This window comes from Lycium ferocissimum, chromosome 4, assembly GCF_029784015.1.
Source record: "Lycium ferocissimum isolate CSIRO_LF1 chromosome 4, AGI_CSIRO_Lferr_CH_V1, whole genome shotgun sequence".
NCBI classification, from domain to species: Eukaryota; Viridiplantae; Streptophyta; class Magnoliopsida; order Solanales; family Solanaceae; genus Lycium; species Lycium ferocissimum.
This window is the reverse complement of record NC_081345.1, coordinates 26,607,224-26,625,604: the sequence shown is the minus strand read 5'-3', so window position 1 is coordinate 26,625,604 and position 18,381 is coordinate 26,607,224. Positions and strand designations below refer to the sequence as shown.

General features: G+C 34.4%; 2 protein-coding genes across 2 annotated transcripts; one reads left to right on the top strand and one right to left on the bottom strand.

Moving 5' to 3' along the window:
- Window positions 1-4,468, top strand: LOC132052014 (protein PHOX1-like). Its single transcript, XM_059443343.1, has 3 exons — window positions 1-2,827; window positions 2,914-3,142; window positions 4,244-4,468. Exons 1-2 carry the CDS (start codon window positions 883-885, stop codon window positions 3,054-3,056), a joined length of 2,088 nt encoding a protein of 695 aa, XP_059299326.1. The 5' UTR covers window positions 1-882; the 3' UTR covers window positions 3,057-3,142; window positions 4,244-4,468.
- A 1,065-nt stretch (window positions 4,469-5,533) lies between these two features.
- LOC132052015 (probable protein phosphatase 2C 42) lies at window positions 5,534-10,821 on the bottom strand. Its single transcript, XM_059443344.1, has 4 exons — window positions 10,170-10,821; window positions 8,188-8,558; window positions 7,375-7,611; window positions 5,534-6,191 (listed from the first exon to the last, which is right to left on the bottom strand). The coding sequence occupies exons 1-4, from the start codon at window positions 10,477-10,479 to the stop codon at window positions 5,979-5,981; spliced, it is 1,131 nt and encodes a 376-aa protein (XP_059299327.1). The 5' UTR covers window positions 10,480-10,821; the 3' UTR covers window positions 5,534-5,978.
- Window positions 10,822-18,381: the final 7,560 nt, after the last annotated feature.

The window sequence follows — 18,381 nt, the reverse complement described above, 5'->3', positions numbered from 1 at the left end:
TTATAACAAAATATACGAACAGAATGTTTTTATACGTGAATCTGTGTAGGCCTTTGTTCAAAATTATGGAGGGCACGTCTTGTTAAAAGCGAACAAGACGTGAACATAGAAACAAACATGGAAGGGAAAAGAAAAGAAAACAATCATTGCAGATTTGCTTTCATTTGTCAACATTTCCTTTTCTCTTCCACATATAAAATCAATCAATTAATTACACTTCAATTTTGTGTCAATTGAGATTTGATTATATGAATGTTTTGTATCCGTCAAAGATTCTTCATAATTGAATTAAAAAAGAAAAAAAATATGTCTGACTGCCAATCTATTCAACCCTCTTTGTTTTTCTTTCTGATCATCAATGTTGTCATGTCACTCCTCTTCAATCATCATTAATGCTGATACATGTATCTTTTTGTTTGGAGACAGTTTTCACCTGTGTATTGGAGGTAATCTATTTTTTTTCTTTTTTGGTCTTTTTTCCAATTGAGGTTACACCTCTATATCAAATTCCATGAATCAAAGTTATAGTTATATGTAGAGTGCCATCTGATTTTTTCTCTTCCTGTTTTATTTTTGTTGCTGAGTAATGTGGGTTCTTGAATAATGAAATCTTTGATTACCTTTCTTCCATGAGTTTGGTGATCTTTAGCCATTCAATTCAGTGTTGAACATGTTTAAAATATAGTTCTTTATTTCATTATTTTGATTATTCTTCAAAGTTTATTTCTGTAGCATCATTATTGTTATTTAATTTGTTTTCTCTGGTCGAGTAATTAGCATTTATCTTCCTTTCTTTTCCGTTTTTCACTTTTTGGGACTAAATCAAGGTTGTGAAGCATTGATTTTAGACTACCCTTAGATTAGCTTATTGGGGTGACAGCCATGGGGAAGCCCACTGGGAAGAAGAAAAGTCATGTAAAAACAAAATCCAATGCTGGAAATGTGAAGCATGGCAAAACTATTCCAGAGCATAAATCCAAAGCATTTGATGAGGACACAGCTGTGTTCATCAAGATGTCTAAAGAATTGAAGGAAGAAGGCAACAGGCTCTTTCAGCAGCGCGATCATGAGGGCGCTATGTTAAAATATGAGAAGGCACTCAAATTGCTTCCTAGGAACCATATTGATGTTGCCTATTTGCATAGCAACATCGCTACTTGCTATATGCAAATGGGGATTAGCGAGTTTCCAAGAGCTATAAATGAATGTAACTTAGCACTTGAAGTTGCTCCCAAGTATACCAAAGCTTTGTTGAAGAGAGCAAAGTGTTATGATTCATTGAATAGGCTTGATTTAGCTTTAAGGGATGTGAACCATGTTTTGAGTATTGAACCTAATAATTTAACAGCTTTGGAGATTGCTGATAAAGTTAAAAAGGAAATACAAGAAATACTTGATGTCGAAGAAAAAAAAGTAGTCTCACCCATTCCACTATCTACCAATGTTGTGAAGGATAACATGAAAAAGAAGAACAACAAATTTGATAGAAAGAGAATTGTTGAGATTAAGGAAACCATGAATGATGGAGTCGAAGAAAAGAAGGCTGAGGACAAGGTGGTTGTGGAGGAGAAGAGACGCGTTGTGGAAGAAAAACCAGTGACAAGAACAGTGAAGTTGGTTCTTGGGGAGGATATAAGATGGGCACTGTTACCAATTAGTTGCAGTTTTCGAGTTGTGAGAGACATAGTTCTAGATCGTTATCCAAATTTGAAGGGTGCTTTTATCAAGTATAAGGATCAAGAAGGTGACTTGGTTACCATCACAACTACTGATGAGCTCAGGTTGGCTGAATCATCTGTTGATCCTCAAGGTTCTTTGAGACTCTACATTAAAGAAGTTAGTCCAGGTGAAGAACCTACGTATGAGGCTATGAGAGTTGAAGAAGATGTGAATTCTAGCATTTGCAAATCAACTATAGTAAAAAAGGATGGGCTTGTTGAACTGAATAAAGGACCAACTTTCCCTGAGAACTGGTTTGTCCAATTTGCAAGGCTATTCAAGAACCATGTTGGAATTGATTGTGACTCGTATCTGGATCTTCACGAGACGGGAATGAAATTATATTCAGAAGCTATGAAGGAAACTGTTACAAATGAAGAAGCAGAAGAGCTTTTTGACATTGCTTCAGCTCAGTTCCAAGAGATGGCAGCTTTGTCTTTGTTTAACTGGGGAAATGTACACATGTCTAGAGCAAGAAAGGAAGTATTTTTCACAGGAGAGGGGGGTTATGGGGAGACGGTGTTGGAGCAGGTTAAATCTGCATATGAATGGGCAGAAAAAGAATATGAAACTGCAGAAATGAGGTATGAAGAAGCTCTTAGAGTCAAGCCAGATTTCTACGAAAGTCTTCTTGCACTCAGTCAGCAGCAGTTTGAACAAGCAAAACTCTCATGGTACTATTTGATTGGGAGTAAAGTTGAGTTAGAGGCAGGGACATGTTCAGAGATCTTGGAGCTATATAACAAGGCTGAGGAAAGCATCGAAAGAGGGATGGAAATGTGGGAAGAGATGGAAGAACAGCGTCTAAATGGACTCTCGAAATATGAGGAATATAAAGCTCAGTTGCATAAAAGGGGGTTGGATGGTATGCTTAAAGATAAACCAGATGAAGGAGCTAAAGAGCAGGCTGAAAACATGAGGTCTCAGATTTACCTGTTATGGGGAACCATGCTCTACGAACGTTCCGTAGTGGAATTTAAGATAGGATTACCAACCTGGGAAGAATGTTTAGATGTTGCAGTTGAAAAGTTTGAACTAGCTGGAGCATCTCAAACTGATATTGCAGTCATGATAAAGAACCACTGTTCCAATGAAACTGCTATGGAAGGTAAAATATGAGTGAGATATTTGTTAAGTTTACGTTTTGTTTTTCTCAAGTGATTTTTTAAACATCTTTTGCCTGTTATATTCCAGGGTTCAAAGTTGATGAGATTGTACAGGCATGGAGCGAGGTGTATGATACAAACAGGTGGCAGACCGGGGTGCCAGCTTTCAGGCTAGAACCATTGTTCCGTCGTCGGGTTTCAAGTCTTCATTCTATACTGGAAAATATTTGAATTCCAAAGCTAATGATACACTAAAGCAAAGACTATTGGTATCGCCCCGACAAGTTTTTGTGGTGATATACTTCTCAAGTCAACATGTAAGTAACTGCTTCCTAGAGTAGTGTGTTATTATAAATATTGTTCATCCTCTACATGCTATTGTGACCTAATGGTGGTGAGAATAACTCAAAGCATGTTACCCTTGAGGTTTCTGACGCTTTTCCTGTAATGTTGTTTCCATTCTTGAACTATTACAGAAAAATGAAACCATAAAAAGAGTAATTCGCGCAGCAGAAAAAGAAAAGGAAGAGCATAATATCTTGAGATGCATGTTACTCTGAATAAGATTTCATGTGAAATTTTCTTGATTGACAATGTTATCATCACAAAACAGAGATTTATTTTATGTACGTTCCTTGTGCTTGTTGTGGTTTGTCTTGGGAGTTTGCCCTACCGTCACTTCAGCCACAAGTCAGAATGTCATGTTAGCTTCATTCGGAATAGGACCGAATAAGCTATAAAGGAGCTCAAACAGAAAGTTAGGAAGTCTACTTTTTAGTCCTTATAGAAGCAGAAGTTAAATAGGACTAAATCTGAAGAATAGTCCTTAAGGGCAGAAAATCTGAGAGTGAAAGAAAGCATAAGAAGCGCTCCTCTAGAAATGCTGCTTAGAAGAAACTTGAAAACTCAGTTACTCCCTCCATCTCAAAATACTTGTCGTGTTTTTCATTTACAGGCCCCTTAAGTAAATATTTATTAGGAGTGGTGTTTGACTATTTTACCCTTATTTATATGTTAAGATATAATCTCTCTTCATTAAATTTACTCAATTTATGTGCCATAATTGAGGTGCTTGTAGCCTTCAAGAACAATTACTACTAAGGGTAAAATGGGAAAAAAATAACTAATTTGTCTTGAACTGCTAAAGTGACAAGTATTTTGAGACAGATAATTTTAGTAAGGACAACAAGTATTTTGAGACGAAGGGAATAGAAGATACTGATTATATTCCATTTCAAAAAAAAAAAAAAAAAAAAAAAAAAAAAAAAACTGCCTCTATTGCTTTTGTTTTACTGGGAGAGGGATCATACATATTTGCTTTCAATATTAACTTATCACATACATATTAGATTACTACTCTTTGTTAAATGTACAAGATGTATTCCCTTCACTCAAAAGATTTTCTCGTGTTTCTGCAGATCCTTTCTTGTGAATTATTGTCTTCCTGATCTGCTATTTGCTTTGGAAGCAAAAGCAAATAGCTCTTACATCACTGAGTTTCGACTTTTGAAGACATTGTTTTGTTCTTATGTGAAGATTTATGTACCATCATTGGCTTTTACGGTCTTTTGTTATTTTCGGTTAGACGACCCATGCAACTTAGTTGCATTCAATTTTCCACACAGCTGGTAAACTATAACATTGGATTTGTAAGTCCGTTGTATATAGAAAAAATTGCACCTTCAGTTTTTGTCTTCATTCAATCCTACAAATTTTGTATATGTGCAACAACAACATAAGTATATGTACAACAACAACATAACCAATGAGATTTTGTATATGTATTTTTTAGAAATTGTCCTCGTTTCATATCATATTTTAGAGCGTCTGGTGAAGATCCCATTGTTTCTTTTTTTACTTTTGTTTTTCCTTCCCTTTCGAAATCCTCGGCTATAGCTAGCCAAGAGAAATTTGTGCTATTGTTTGCTATACTTCCCATTGTTATTGTTAGCCATCCAAATCGGAAAGACTAGAAATTAAGAGGACAGAAAATGCTGTAAGCAAAAAAAACAGGGATGTAAGTTAACAGGGTGAATATATTGCATTTATATGTGAAAATCAATTAGAATTGATATTGATATATATTAAGAGAAGTGAACCTACCAATTCAAGAGAGTCAGGCGCAGTTGGCATTTGCTCCTCAGGTTAGTTAAACTCAAGCCACTTCCTGGATCTGCCACTGCCTGCCAATCTTCATATTGTGTTTTTGGAAAGAAACTACCTAGCTAAAGAAATGCAAAGAAAGTTTAATAAGGAAAATGCATGTACACAAAATTAGATAAGGTTCTCCAGTATAACAAAAAACTGGAAGTAGAAGCACCGAAAAAGGGGTACATGTAGTGAAGGAGTTCGGTTCACCTTGCAAGCAATGGCGGACCTAGTAAGAGCCCACTTCGGCGAAAAATTGCACTGTATATACAAGGTGAAAATTATTTTTTATGTATATATAGTAGACGTTGAACCCCCTTAGCTTCTTCATTTATGGCTTCTTTATATTTTTTAACTCCCTTGGCATAAATCCTGGCTCTGTCACTGCTTGCAAGACAGGAAAATGACCCCGACATTCTCCAAGTTCTTGAAATCAACGGTTTACGTGTAGCCTCCATTGCCATTTTAAACAATTGAAACCATAGTCTCTATGTTATTTGAAGAATGTGATTTCTGCAAGAAAGAACTAGCCATATACACAAAATCTGAGGAGAAAATACTGAGATTAAATTCAAGCCAGATCATCTGGTCAAATAGATGTTATTTAAACTTCAGAAGCTGTTTTTCTTTTTGTACTCAGGGACCTGCCAACTGAATAATAAGAACGCAGCAACATCCCTTTTGAGGCGACAACGTTACAAGAAATTAACAAAATACTCCAGAATACAGCAGCAAAAACTAGTATACAAAATAAATTAATAATGAAACAAGGCTGTTACACAGAGGCTGACTGTATCCAAAATTTTTGAATTAGCATTCTTCTTGAACTCCATCTACAAAGCTTGAGAAATTCAAATTATAAACCTCTTCAAAAGAAAAAAAATCACTCTCATACAGCGCAATTGCTTCATTGATGCTGCTCCTGAAGCCGCATTTCAAGGAAAATTTTGGTGTTGTGCCAGAACCTCAAACACTGGTCAAAAATACTCGATTCCCCTTCAAGAATCAGTGTTCTAGAGCGCTACGTATAGAAAGCATTGGATCTTGCACAACGCCTCTATATATCTGGTCATGGTTTAAGAATAAAATAATTACAGTTATATCGTCATGAAAATGACGTCGGACCTTCTTGTCAATGTTTCGAAGATCCGAATATCGCATCTCTCTTTTTTTGGCAGCTTCATGGAGAGCAGCCTTGACAAGCCTCTTTGCAATTCCCTATATTTGCAAGAAAGATATGATCATGAGAAAGTGAGATCATCTGTTTTTCATATTCAAGAATGTGTATCAGAATAAGTAAAAAGGGGCAAGAGAGTTTAAACCATCTCTTTGAAAGAGTCAAAATGTCCAATATGTGTTTACCCACACATTAACAAAGAGGAGGAAAGGAAGAGGGGGGAGTCGAGGGACAAGATCTAATAACTTTAAATTCATTAAGAAGCAGAATAACTGACCTATTACAGAAAATAATCACAAAATCAAATTGCATAGAATAAAAGTGAACTGTGGAATAGAAATAGGACAAGCCTTCGGTCATTTGCCATAGTAGAGACCCACCACAGAGACAGGTTTGGACAATTCCTGTTGGTAGGGACAACACCTGTCATGACTCATGACAAGCTTTCTGTCATCACGAAGAGGCATTGTCCAAACAGGTGTCATTTGGAAGGTCTGACCATTTCATTTTACAGACATCACTGAAGAGGCATTGTCCCTACATACAGGAATTGAAAGAGATCACAAGGAGAACAGAACTTGGAAGGGAAAGTATCTTCTCACCCGAAAATCTGAACATAAAGGAAAAATTCTTTGGTGCTAACGAGATTGACTTTTTCAATAAATTATGAGGAACAAATGAGAATATTCAGGGTAGACATAATGGAAAGAGATTAGGCAAGTCATCTACAAGTTGCTGAAATTCTAATGGGGACTGCCAGAGAGCTTGAAACCTAAAAGAAGAGTAACGCCTGAAGATATGATTCAGGAATCATCAGGGTGATCATAGGACGTGCACTTATGCTGGTATGAACAAGCACTCATGGAGTATATGAGGAAGTTGACTCTTGGATGATCTAATTCAGTACACTGGATGTATAGAGCTGTGTGATTAAAGTAGCATATATATCTCTTTGGTTTTAGTAGTGGTTCGCCTTTACTGTAAGAAGAAATAAAGAATATAGTGTTCCTCCTTAGATAGATGGTTAAGCTATATAGTTCATAGACTTCTCCCTACTTAATAGTTACTAAAAAGTATCTTTCAATTATCAATAAAGAAAAACCAATTATGTATACCGTCAAAATTAAGCATGCATTTGAAGTCATAACATGCCATGAAAAGATATTAAGCCTAATTGAACTCAATATGCAGGAAAGTTATAATGTTTTGGTGCATAGAACTTACTTTACGAGGATGACTCTTCACAATTTCAGCAGCCTTTTCATTGCTCAAGTGCTCCCATAGACCATCAGAAGCAAATATAAGAAAGGAGTCATTTGGATGTAGAGGATGTTTTAAAATTGATAGAGTAGCCAACAGGATAGGCATATTAAGGGGTTCAGGAACTCTGAATTTTCCATTTATTGGTTCCCTGCAAAACTTTGTGTGTTTAAGATAAACATCACCTATAGACCTTGAGACCTGCAGTCAATTTAGGACACCCATTATTAAGACATACGTTAATGAATTCTAATATCCATGAAAAGCAACAATTGTACAACAACAATTCCCAAGCATGACATACATGCACAAACTGATCAACCATAGACTAATAACGTTCTCAGCTAATAAAACCTCTTTATTCTACAGATAAAATTATTAAATCCATGAAACAGTAGATATATCAAGAGGCATATCAATTTTTCTAAGAAACATGAGTCATCTTGAAAGTTAAAATCTGTTTTTCTATACAAAATTCAGTTTACTTCAGTTCATTATTACACCATATGGCCATCCATAACATGGTAGTTCTCCAGCAAAAAGAAGGCTGAGGGAAGCTCAATTATATACTGTAAGTTGCCATAGCAATAACATCATTCATATCAAAGTCATTTGTTTCATGACTTGGTTGAAAATCTGCTATTAAGATGCTGATACACATCAAAGCTTCTATGCATATCCTTTAAACTAACCAAGTATAGGAATATGGGAAATGCAGGGAGAACTTGAAAGGTTTTTTCATAATTTTATAACAAGAAAGTATTCTTGGGACTTTACCTGAATTATTCCTTTTACCCTCCAAACACCATGTCTAAGAACAACAATTTGAGGATCGTTCGGATGTAAGTCTTTTAGCTCCCACCTAACAGACTCAATGTTGGCATTATGCTCCGTTGATAGCTGTATGGCAGCAATTTCCCCAGTGTTTCCGACCTTCTTTCCAAGGACTACTCGAGAGTCGCCAAGATTTGCTACAAAGAGTGTTTGCTGATATATAGCTCCAACCAGGCAGCATGCCCCCACTGTCGCCATCTGTGGTCGAGAACTCCAATTTTCCAAAACAAGAGAAGTAAACCCTCTCTCTGTCTCAAGAAAGGCCCTTTGAATTGTCTCCTCTGTTACGGCACCATTTCCTTCAGCTGATATTGCTGCATTAAGAATAAAATCCATGAAACTACTACAAAGCTTTCTTCTTCTAATGGTCAAAATTTAATACATATCCTTGCCCCCCAGGGCTTTGGTCTAGTACTAAGAATGCAACATGTAAGAATATAGACAAAATTGTTGTTTCCAAAAGACCAGGAATGAGTCGGATTGTCACGCCTTCTACTCCCTCCACTTTAATTTGTATGATGGTGTTTAACCAGGCACGGTGTTTAAGATATTGATTTTGACTTAGATTTTACATTAGCGGTAGTGGAAGAAAATTAATAAACTAATGGTTGAAAAGTTAGTTTGATAGAAAAACCTCGTATTAAAGTCTGGAATTTGAATTGTATACGGATTTGTATCTCGGGTGTAGTGAAAGTTGGACATAAAGAGAATAGTGTCAAACATTTTGGGACGTTTCAAAATAAAAAGAGCGTCATATAAATTGAAACAAATGGAATAAAGAAATCTGGCCCGTCAAACCACATATTGTATTTTGAATAGAAGTTTTCCTGGAAAATACCAACCTAACCAGTGAGATTAAGCTTTGCCGTCCATTCATGGGGGACTGGGCTGAAGTGAAGAGCTATATCTTCCTTACATGAGTTAATTAGTACATATTTTCAGCAATAGGCAAAGTGAATTATATGAATGAATCTTAAAGACTATTCAGTTTTAGAATTCAAGAAATAGCTCTGCATTCTAGTATAAAATAATTATAGATTTTAGGAGCTTTTTTCATTGTAGTCTCTTAACTTACGTAATTAAACCCAAAATGACCTTGACTAAAAAGAGCAAAGGGGTTCAAGGAAAGGCATATACACCCCCTATTTATCGTAAAACCTGCAGAGAAGGTACCGTTAAAGTTAGAATGTTTGTAATAAAGATTCTCAAGAGTAGATCTTTTCCAATTGCACAATGCACCTGCACCAGACATTACGGAGCTTCCACATCTCTATGATTATCCCCAGAAACAAATTATTTAGTAAAGTAATAGAATGAAATGGACCCGAATAAAGTGGAAGAATACAAAAGATTCATATAACCGAGCAAGTGCCCTTGGTTAAGTTCCTTAAGATTAGCTGCGGAATTTGCTGGACTATAGTCCTCCGCTCTACCAACTGAGCTAAGGTCAGGAAGTTCCTTTTGTCCTATAGGTTCATTTAAAGGTTAGTGCTTCAACTCAATAAGCAAGGAGGCCCTTCTCACTAAAGCTCAAACATTCACTTTTCTAGTTAGAGACCATCGTCTTGGGGCTAAAGCGGAATCCACTCCCCTCCCTGTAACTTCAACTAAATAGACTTATAGCCTTGCCTCATTCTTGAAGCTACACCATAATCAACCTTCTCTACTTCCAAAGATGTTGCTAGATTTGGGTATCAGTTAAAGCCTAACTCTTTTTTCTGCCTTGGTCTAGCCTCCTTTCGTAAAGTTCAGAACCATAGAAGCTTACATGGCTCCTTTCTGAAAAGTCAACCTATCCCAACTAATTTAGGAATGAGACACAGTTGATTGACTAAAGTTTCTCTATATAGCAAATTTAACATTTTCTACTAATAAAACAGACAAAAAACTGGAAATTACACATTAATTAAGCAAAAAGGAAGAACCTTGGAAATGACGAAATAAGTGATCACAAACATAACGAGCTGTGTCAGGGCCACCATGACCATCATAGACTCCAACAAATGTTCCAAATGGACCTGACTCTATCTGACTCTGATCCTCTAATACCTGATTGGCTTGCACAATTGCCATGGAGAATTCCCCACTTCCACAGTTACCAATATCATGAAACCACAACAACCCATCTTTCCCAAATCCACCATTAGAACTACTTTCACCACTACCCCTAGTTTCACTTCTTTCACCACCACCACTGCATTCTCTGTAACTCAAACATCTTGGAAGGAAATTCATCAAATCAAGATTCAAGAATCCCACATGGAGCTAACCCCAAGTCAAGAAAAATTCAAGAATCCTAGTTCAAACTTCCCAATTTAGAAACTACAACCACATAAAGCTAACCCCAAGTCAAGAAAACCTCAAGAATCCTAGTACAAACTTCCCAATTTAGAAACTACAACCTCAATTATATTTTCTTGATGAAGCAATACTGTTTTACTTGGAAGACAGTTACACATAGATATACATGTATGTATGTGTGTGTGTGTGTGTGGGATTGGAGTTTGAGGGGCAGAGGGAGGTGGAGGTGTTGGTTGGAAGAGTAACACAAAATAGAATGCCAAATTCTTATTTTGTCGGCTCCTATTGAAAATGTCTGTATTTTTATACGTATGTATTATCATACTCTTGTCATAACGCTCTACGTGCCGTCTATACAAATAAAACCAACCTATATATAAGTAGCATATTTTAGAAACAAATTCAGAATTTCTATTTTAAAATTAAGTTTAATTAAAGTAAAATAAAATTTTATACTCCCTCCATCCTTTTTTACTTGTCTTCTATACTAAAAATAGTTATCTGTTTTTACTTGTTCACTTTGGAGAATTAAGGAATAATTTATCGTTTCATACTTGTTTTACCCTTACTATTAATTATTGGGTTGAAAACTTCAATGAATTATTAGTGTCTGCACAATGTTTAAATTATGTTTGATTGATTTCAATTATTAAATAACTTAGTAATAATAAGGGGTAATATATTAAAATTGTCATTCTATTTATGACTCCATTTTTACTATAATATGTGTGTGTGTTAAGAAATTAAAGAGATACTATATAAAATAAGGATAAATTTGATATTTCACTGTATTGAAAAATACCAAATCCCATGTTCTGTGTCAGTCCAATGAAACATCTAAACAGGTTTAACAAAGTTTAATTAGGTGCGCAGCAGTATGTACTGCTCGAATTAATTTGATAATATAACAAACTTGAATATATACAGATTTAAGAAGGAAAATAAGAAGGATATACATATATTAGGGGGGTATTTTTGGATGAAAGGAACCATTTTATAACCATTTAAAGATATCATATTTGTTCCAAAAAAAAATGGAATAATGAATGAGATAACCTATATCTTATACAAAATCAATTATATATAGGATTACTTTGTCAATTCTTTCTGACCTTCATTCACGACATCCCTTGTTTATCTAGAAAGAAAAAAAAAAGAAAAAAAAAAGATTTCCGGTGTTGACACCCGATTTTGTCCCGCCCTCTTTTCCAAAATATTATTTATGAATAATTTCGCATACTCGGCCACAATTATTTGCCTTCCATTATTATTATTATTATTATTATTATTATTATTATTATTATTGTCATTAACATTATTTTTTATTATTATTATTATTATTATTATTATTATTATTATTGTTGTTATTGATATTGTTATTAATATTACTATTACTGTTATTACTTTATTATGCTGCAAGTACTTAATGTTATAATTATTAATATTATTCTAATCACCTTCTTAATGTTATTGTTACTATTACTATTATTATTATCGCTATTATTTTTCCATCATATATCGATACTATAATCGCGATAGCCATTTTCAACATTCTTTTTTTTCATCTTATGCAAGAATGGATCGCATTTATTTTATACAATTAAACAATAGCACTTATTTAATTTCAAACCTTATAAATATTATTGCATCGTATAGTTTTCACTACCACGTAATTACTAGCAATTATACTCGGCATTGCATAATTTGTTCATTTTAGCACTTATTAATATGTAATTTATCAAAGGATGTCAAATTCATTATTTGAAGCCCACCTTATTTTTAAAGAGGCCAGTCAATTTTTTAGGCCCAACCGGACCCAAAAACCGGCCCAACAACGGCCATACCCGATCAGCCCACTCTCCATTTTCTAAAAAAACAAAAGGGAACAAATCAGATCCTAATCAGCCGTCTCTTTCATCCTTTTTCTCTTTGAAGCAAAGCTTCAACGTTGCACATCAATGGCAGGGTTTCATCCTTCCATTTTTGCGAAAAGTCTTCGGATCGTGGCGTGTCACTGGCAAGAGGACGACTCTTTCAACAGCGTCCTTGTCTGATCCCTTCTTTTTCAAGCCACGCTCCAGGGCCATCAGCCATGACAGATTGTGGCCTGTCCATTTTCGTGTAAGATGACAGTTCCTCTCTTCTCTCCTCTTTAATTGAGTCAACAAAAAGCCAAATTTCTTTCCAGATCTCGGAGGAAAAATCAACCTTCAGAGATCGTTTTGACTTTGAACAGCCGTTGGGTTTTGTTTGGAGTCACAAATTTTGAAATCCGAAACCCTAATTTCGTCCTATAAATACCAGCCTTCTTATACTCAAAAGGGATGCGGAGAGCCGCCATAAAGTCCCTAAAAATACAAGCTTGCAATGCCGAAATTCCCTCAAAAAAAATTAAAGTTTTCAGCCACAAGAAATTCCCCCTAAGCAAAGCATAAATTTAGCCGCCTAAGAATACTCTGAAAATCAGTCCTTTTAGCAGTTATGATCTTGTTTTAATATCGAGTCAAAATATCAAGTCATTTTTTTTTTGGTTTTGTTTGTCTTGGTATATATTTCGGATTTGGTAGTCTTTGAGGTAGACTGGAAACCCCGCGCCTCAGTTCGCTGCTCCCGAAGAAGGTCAGTGAACTTCATTCCTTTCATCTATTTTTAATTCTTGCATGTTATGTGTTTATGTGCTTAGTCTGTTGTTTAGTTTAATTGTCGTTAGGGTATGCTTAAAATGCTTATATGATGAAGTTTGCTATTCCATTTGGTTGTTTGCTGTTAGTTTGCTTTCATTCTGTTTTGGTTCAGTTTAAGATGTGTCGAATGCTTCTGATTAGTGTTTAATTTGTCTTATACTTCTAGCATGACTGTTTAATTTAAGTCTATTCATGGTTAATCCTATTTTTGAGAACTTGTTTTGGTTTCATGCTTGGACAATCGGATGAATGATTTAAGTATGGGACTGATTGGACATTGCTGACTGCTTATAGGTTCAATTATTTCAATTTGGTTAGGCAGTTGCTACTTAGCTAAGTGTATGTTAGTTTAAGTTAAACATTAGCCTGTTTCTCCTTTTGCCCTTTTTTAATCACTGTCGTAATCCAAATCTAATCAAGTTGTTAGCATGAGGTAACGCTAATGTGATTAGTCCATGATTAATTGATAAGTTATAAGTTGGTTGAAATATGTAAAGAATTTCAAAACCATTTGCAGTTTCGGATACTACATGCCTGTTATGATACTTCATCTTTTACTCACTTTTGTTTCAATGTAGTTTGTTTAGTTGCTAGTTTCATAGCTGTTAGATTTAGGTTAGTCCTCATGTAACTAGCATGCAAGGCTAATTAGATGACTTAACATGGGAATTAGTGTATTTAACTTATGAGTTTGTACTACATTCGGTTAATTAGCTTAGCCTTGATGCATTAATTCATGTGTTAGCTTATTTGACTTGAGAAATTGTACCAATGCGAAGATTAATTGATGACAACTATGTATTCTCATGTTAATGGATTAGCTTGAGTACAATAAGGAAGTATGAGCGTGAGGATTGAGTATGATAACTGTCTTGGATATGCTAAATACTGATCCGTGTGCACAAGGCATAAACTAAATTGGAGAGAGTGCATCTCTCATATGTTTAGTTGATCTTTCCTTATCAAGAGCATTGATTGAAACTGTTGAAATATGGCATTAAGCTTTTGTTTTAAGACTAAAGAGTAATATATGTTTTGAATTACCATATCAGCAGTTAATGTCTGTGGAAGTTTTACTTCATTCACGTCTTCCCCTGGACAATTGCTTTTGGCTAAATAGACTGAGTCTCATTGTTGCAGTCGTGTGATTAGGTTATCTGGACATTCACTATTAGCAAATTAAAGATCTTTTCTATAAAGAAACTCTTTCCAGCATGAAGTACATTTTTCATTTGAATTGAGGCGATGTTTACCGGTTAAAGAATATGTTATCGCTGGCCCATTTTGGGACTGGTAGCATAATGAACAATGGTTGTGATAAACTGCGTAAAGCTTCTATGGCATGACTAGTTAAACTTGGACTTACTACTTATGTTCTTGCCTACTTTTCTTTCCTGATGGCGTGTGGACATCTATCTCTTTCTGAATTTTGCATCATATAAGTCTTAGCCTTATTTATTGATCATATACTAATCCTTTTTCTTTCGTTTTTATGCATGACTATCGCATACGAGTCCGATTTTTCTTCTTCTAGTGTTGGGTTAAAGCCCAACGAAACATTTCTCGAGTGGCCCCATCAACTGTGTAAAAGATTCTGGGCCAAAGCCCAATAGAAAAACATATCGCAGCAGTGGTTCCACGAATGGGCCGATCCGTTCGCTCTTCCTTTCTCTCTATCTTATTTTTGTTGTGTATTTTTGATTTACCTATATGACTAACACTTTATTTTGTCTCTTAGCTTAAATGAATTATAGGAGAATTAGTAGGGCTAGTTTCGGGTAATGGGTAGTTAATTCAAGGAAAAACCCGCAATTATTATATTTTACAAATCTTATTTTAAGTAGCATTTTTATTTAAAGCCTTAGCATTTTTATAATTCTTATTTTAAATAGTATTATTATATTTTCTAACATTTGCAACTTATTTTCTTAAGATTTGAGCATCATAGTTAATCTAAATTAATTAACCTAAGTTTAGCCATAAACCGTGTTAACGGATCAAGGATATAACCCCTTCCCTTTAGGATAATTAGAACCCTTACTTAGAATTAAAAATTAAACGGGAGGTTTAGTTAGCTATTACCTTAGTTAATAATTAGGTGCCCTAATTCACCTTAAAATCAATTAGGTGGCGACTCCTAAAATAAAGCAAATATAGGAATCTCCAATATGTTGTACCTAGTTTAACCCGTTTAAATGGGGTATAACATCCGGTAAACTGTCCAAACACGATGCAATGTTATTAGATTTTAGCTGAAGGCTTTGTCTCAACTATTTCAAAGCAAACCAAATCCAGAAGGGAAAAAAAAAACGTAACAAAAAACATTTGGGTCACATTGTGTCATTGTCAATCAGCAGAATCAGAAAACAAGTAGAACAAAACATAATTGATTAACTCCACCACCACTTGGTCTCTACTTCTCAAAACAGAAACAGGAATTATGTCGTCGACCATGATGTTTTTTGTTTCACTAGTGTCAATATCAGACAGTTGGCTTTTCCATGGGCACTTCTCTTTCTTTCTTGTGCAGATTGGATGTTACAACTAATTTGGGCTTGTAATCTATGAGACATTAATCTGAGCATCCTTGGCCATTGCAGACAATATCGTACCAAATGGGGTGAAATTATCTTATTTGTACAAATAATATTTAAATAATACATATATACATTATCACGATGCTACTTGAAATATTAGTAGTATAAAGTAAATGATTATTTAGGACGAGAGGCAAATTAAAGTGGCGAAATTGTTATAGTATCAGATTCAAATCACTTAAAAATCAATCTATATCTATATACAATATAAAGTTAGGTATAGACAAGGTGATGTAGCACCTCTCTATCGCCACCAAATGCATTTATCTTTTTTGCTCCTTTTTTTGAATTTTTCTCTATTTTACCTTTATTTTCCGAATAATCAAATATTGCATCAAATGTTGTTATGTATATGCTTTATGCTTATCATACTGAAACATTTCATTAAATTACATTTTAAAAGTGCTCTTAACTAACCTGTAAACGAGTGATGTAAATGACCTATACGTGGGTGGTTAATTTACTTCTCTTCCACTATGTAGGTTATACTTATACATATTCCAAATTAAACGTGCTTTAATAACCTGTAAAAGGGTGGTTCCATCTTCTATGTAGGTCTCTACATATTCCAAGCAACCATATTATAAATAGAGGCTAAGGATGAATTAGTTGTTTCTACAACCTTGTAAGCATTTGCTGCATTTTGCGTTTTCTGTTTATGCCATTATTTAAGCTTAGCTTTGCAAGGATGATTACAAGATGGTATCTGTTCTTTTTGTTTTCTCAATTCATAACAATTTTTCCTTCTCAACAATTTTTATTTTCTTGATCTTAATTCAATTATCTTCCTTAATTTCTGTTATCTAACTGTTTGACTTTTCATATGGCGTTAGTAATAGACTAATAGAATTGTAAATTTTCAGGTGAAGGTGTTGTTTGACGCAAATACTCCCTCCTCCCAAATTTATTTGGTGATAGTCGGATTTCGAGAATTAAACGAGTTTACCTTTGACCGTATTTTCTTGAATGCCTTTTAAATTATAAATTATTGTGAGTTTGAGTACCTTTTGCGTAGTTTTAAATATGTAAATTTTATTCCAAAAATTTTAAGATTCTATGTCCGAATTTACTGTCACGCTTAAGAATTTTGATTCTAAAAGTTAGAATTATGACACATAAATTGAGGCAGTGAAAGTACTATTTTGAATGATGAGTATAAAAGGCTGAAGAAGCTTATCTAAATTCTGAATATTCATCTAAAAATCAAGTTACATAAGGTATATGTTTTTACCACGTGTTTTACTCCACAGCGCAATATATCCATAGTTGTTCTAATGTTTATTTTGACTCATGTTTGCTTGTAATTTTGCTAGGGAAATAAAGGAAAACAAGTGCTAAGACAAGTTGTTCAGTTAAGAGAGAAAAGTTATTTCATCAAGAGTGATTCATTGCGCGGCTTTTATGGACCTCTACGAGAAAATTCACTTGAATATAGATTCCTATTTTCTATTATTAGCACATTAGCAGTAACATTTCAAATCCTTTCAAATTAAAGTTCATAGTCCAGTTGATACGACGTATTTTGGCATTTTCTTAAAGTTAAAGATTTCTTTTATGCTCGAAATCCGAATATTGTACATATATCTATTTTAAATGAGGCTTGCAAGCAACTGCTATTGTACATATATCTGAATGAGTACTTGAATTGGAGTTAATTTAAAATTGAATTAAAAAACGTTCATAGTCCAGTTGGAGCGAGGCATTTGTCGTTTTGTTGAAGGTTAAAGATTTTTCTGCACTCGAAATTCAAATATTGTACATATGCATTTTTTAAATTAAGCCCACGAGCAACTGATATTATACATATATTTATAAAAATGCTCATACATATATCTATAATTGAGCATTTGAATTGAAGTTTATTTATCAACCAAATATTTGAAATTGTAGCACACAAATTGTAGGTTGTTGTATGTGGAGTTGTGGATATATACTTTACTTGGCGCCAAAATAATAATAATAATAATAATAATAATAATAATCTGAAATTTGACGACATGAGTGAATATAACCAACAATAAGTTCGTTGTTTTGTTTTCTTTATGCTTTTAGTTTTGTTAGTTTTTATTTGTGTTTCTTTTATTTGAATTTTAAAATTAGTTATCTTTAGTAGAAAATCTGGTAATAAATAAATACAGTTCATCGAAACTTCAACTCCAATAAAAATATTATCTTTTTCATTTAATCAATGTCCTAAAATTAAAATTGATCCATTTTATCTCAACTAAATTAATAAAATTATTATTTTTAAAATTAGTAATATTCTATAACCGCGCGAAGCGCGGACATTTTCATTAATTATAATAATAAATCGGCAAGATCGCTTCAATCCCTGTGGCGCCACTAGCAAGCCTTAGCATTGTGCTTTAGACGCACATCACCATTTCAAATCATCTTCTCAATCTTTTGAGACAACTTCACGTTGCTTTCTTCTCTTAAGTCTTCTTTGATTGAATGGGGATGAAGGAAGAAATACTATATCGTCCTGATGCTGGGTACTCGTATTGGGGCTCCGACTGATTTGGATTTGCATCTTGTAAGTTCTTTAAAAGGAA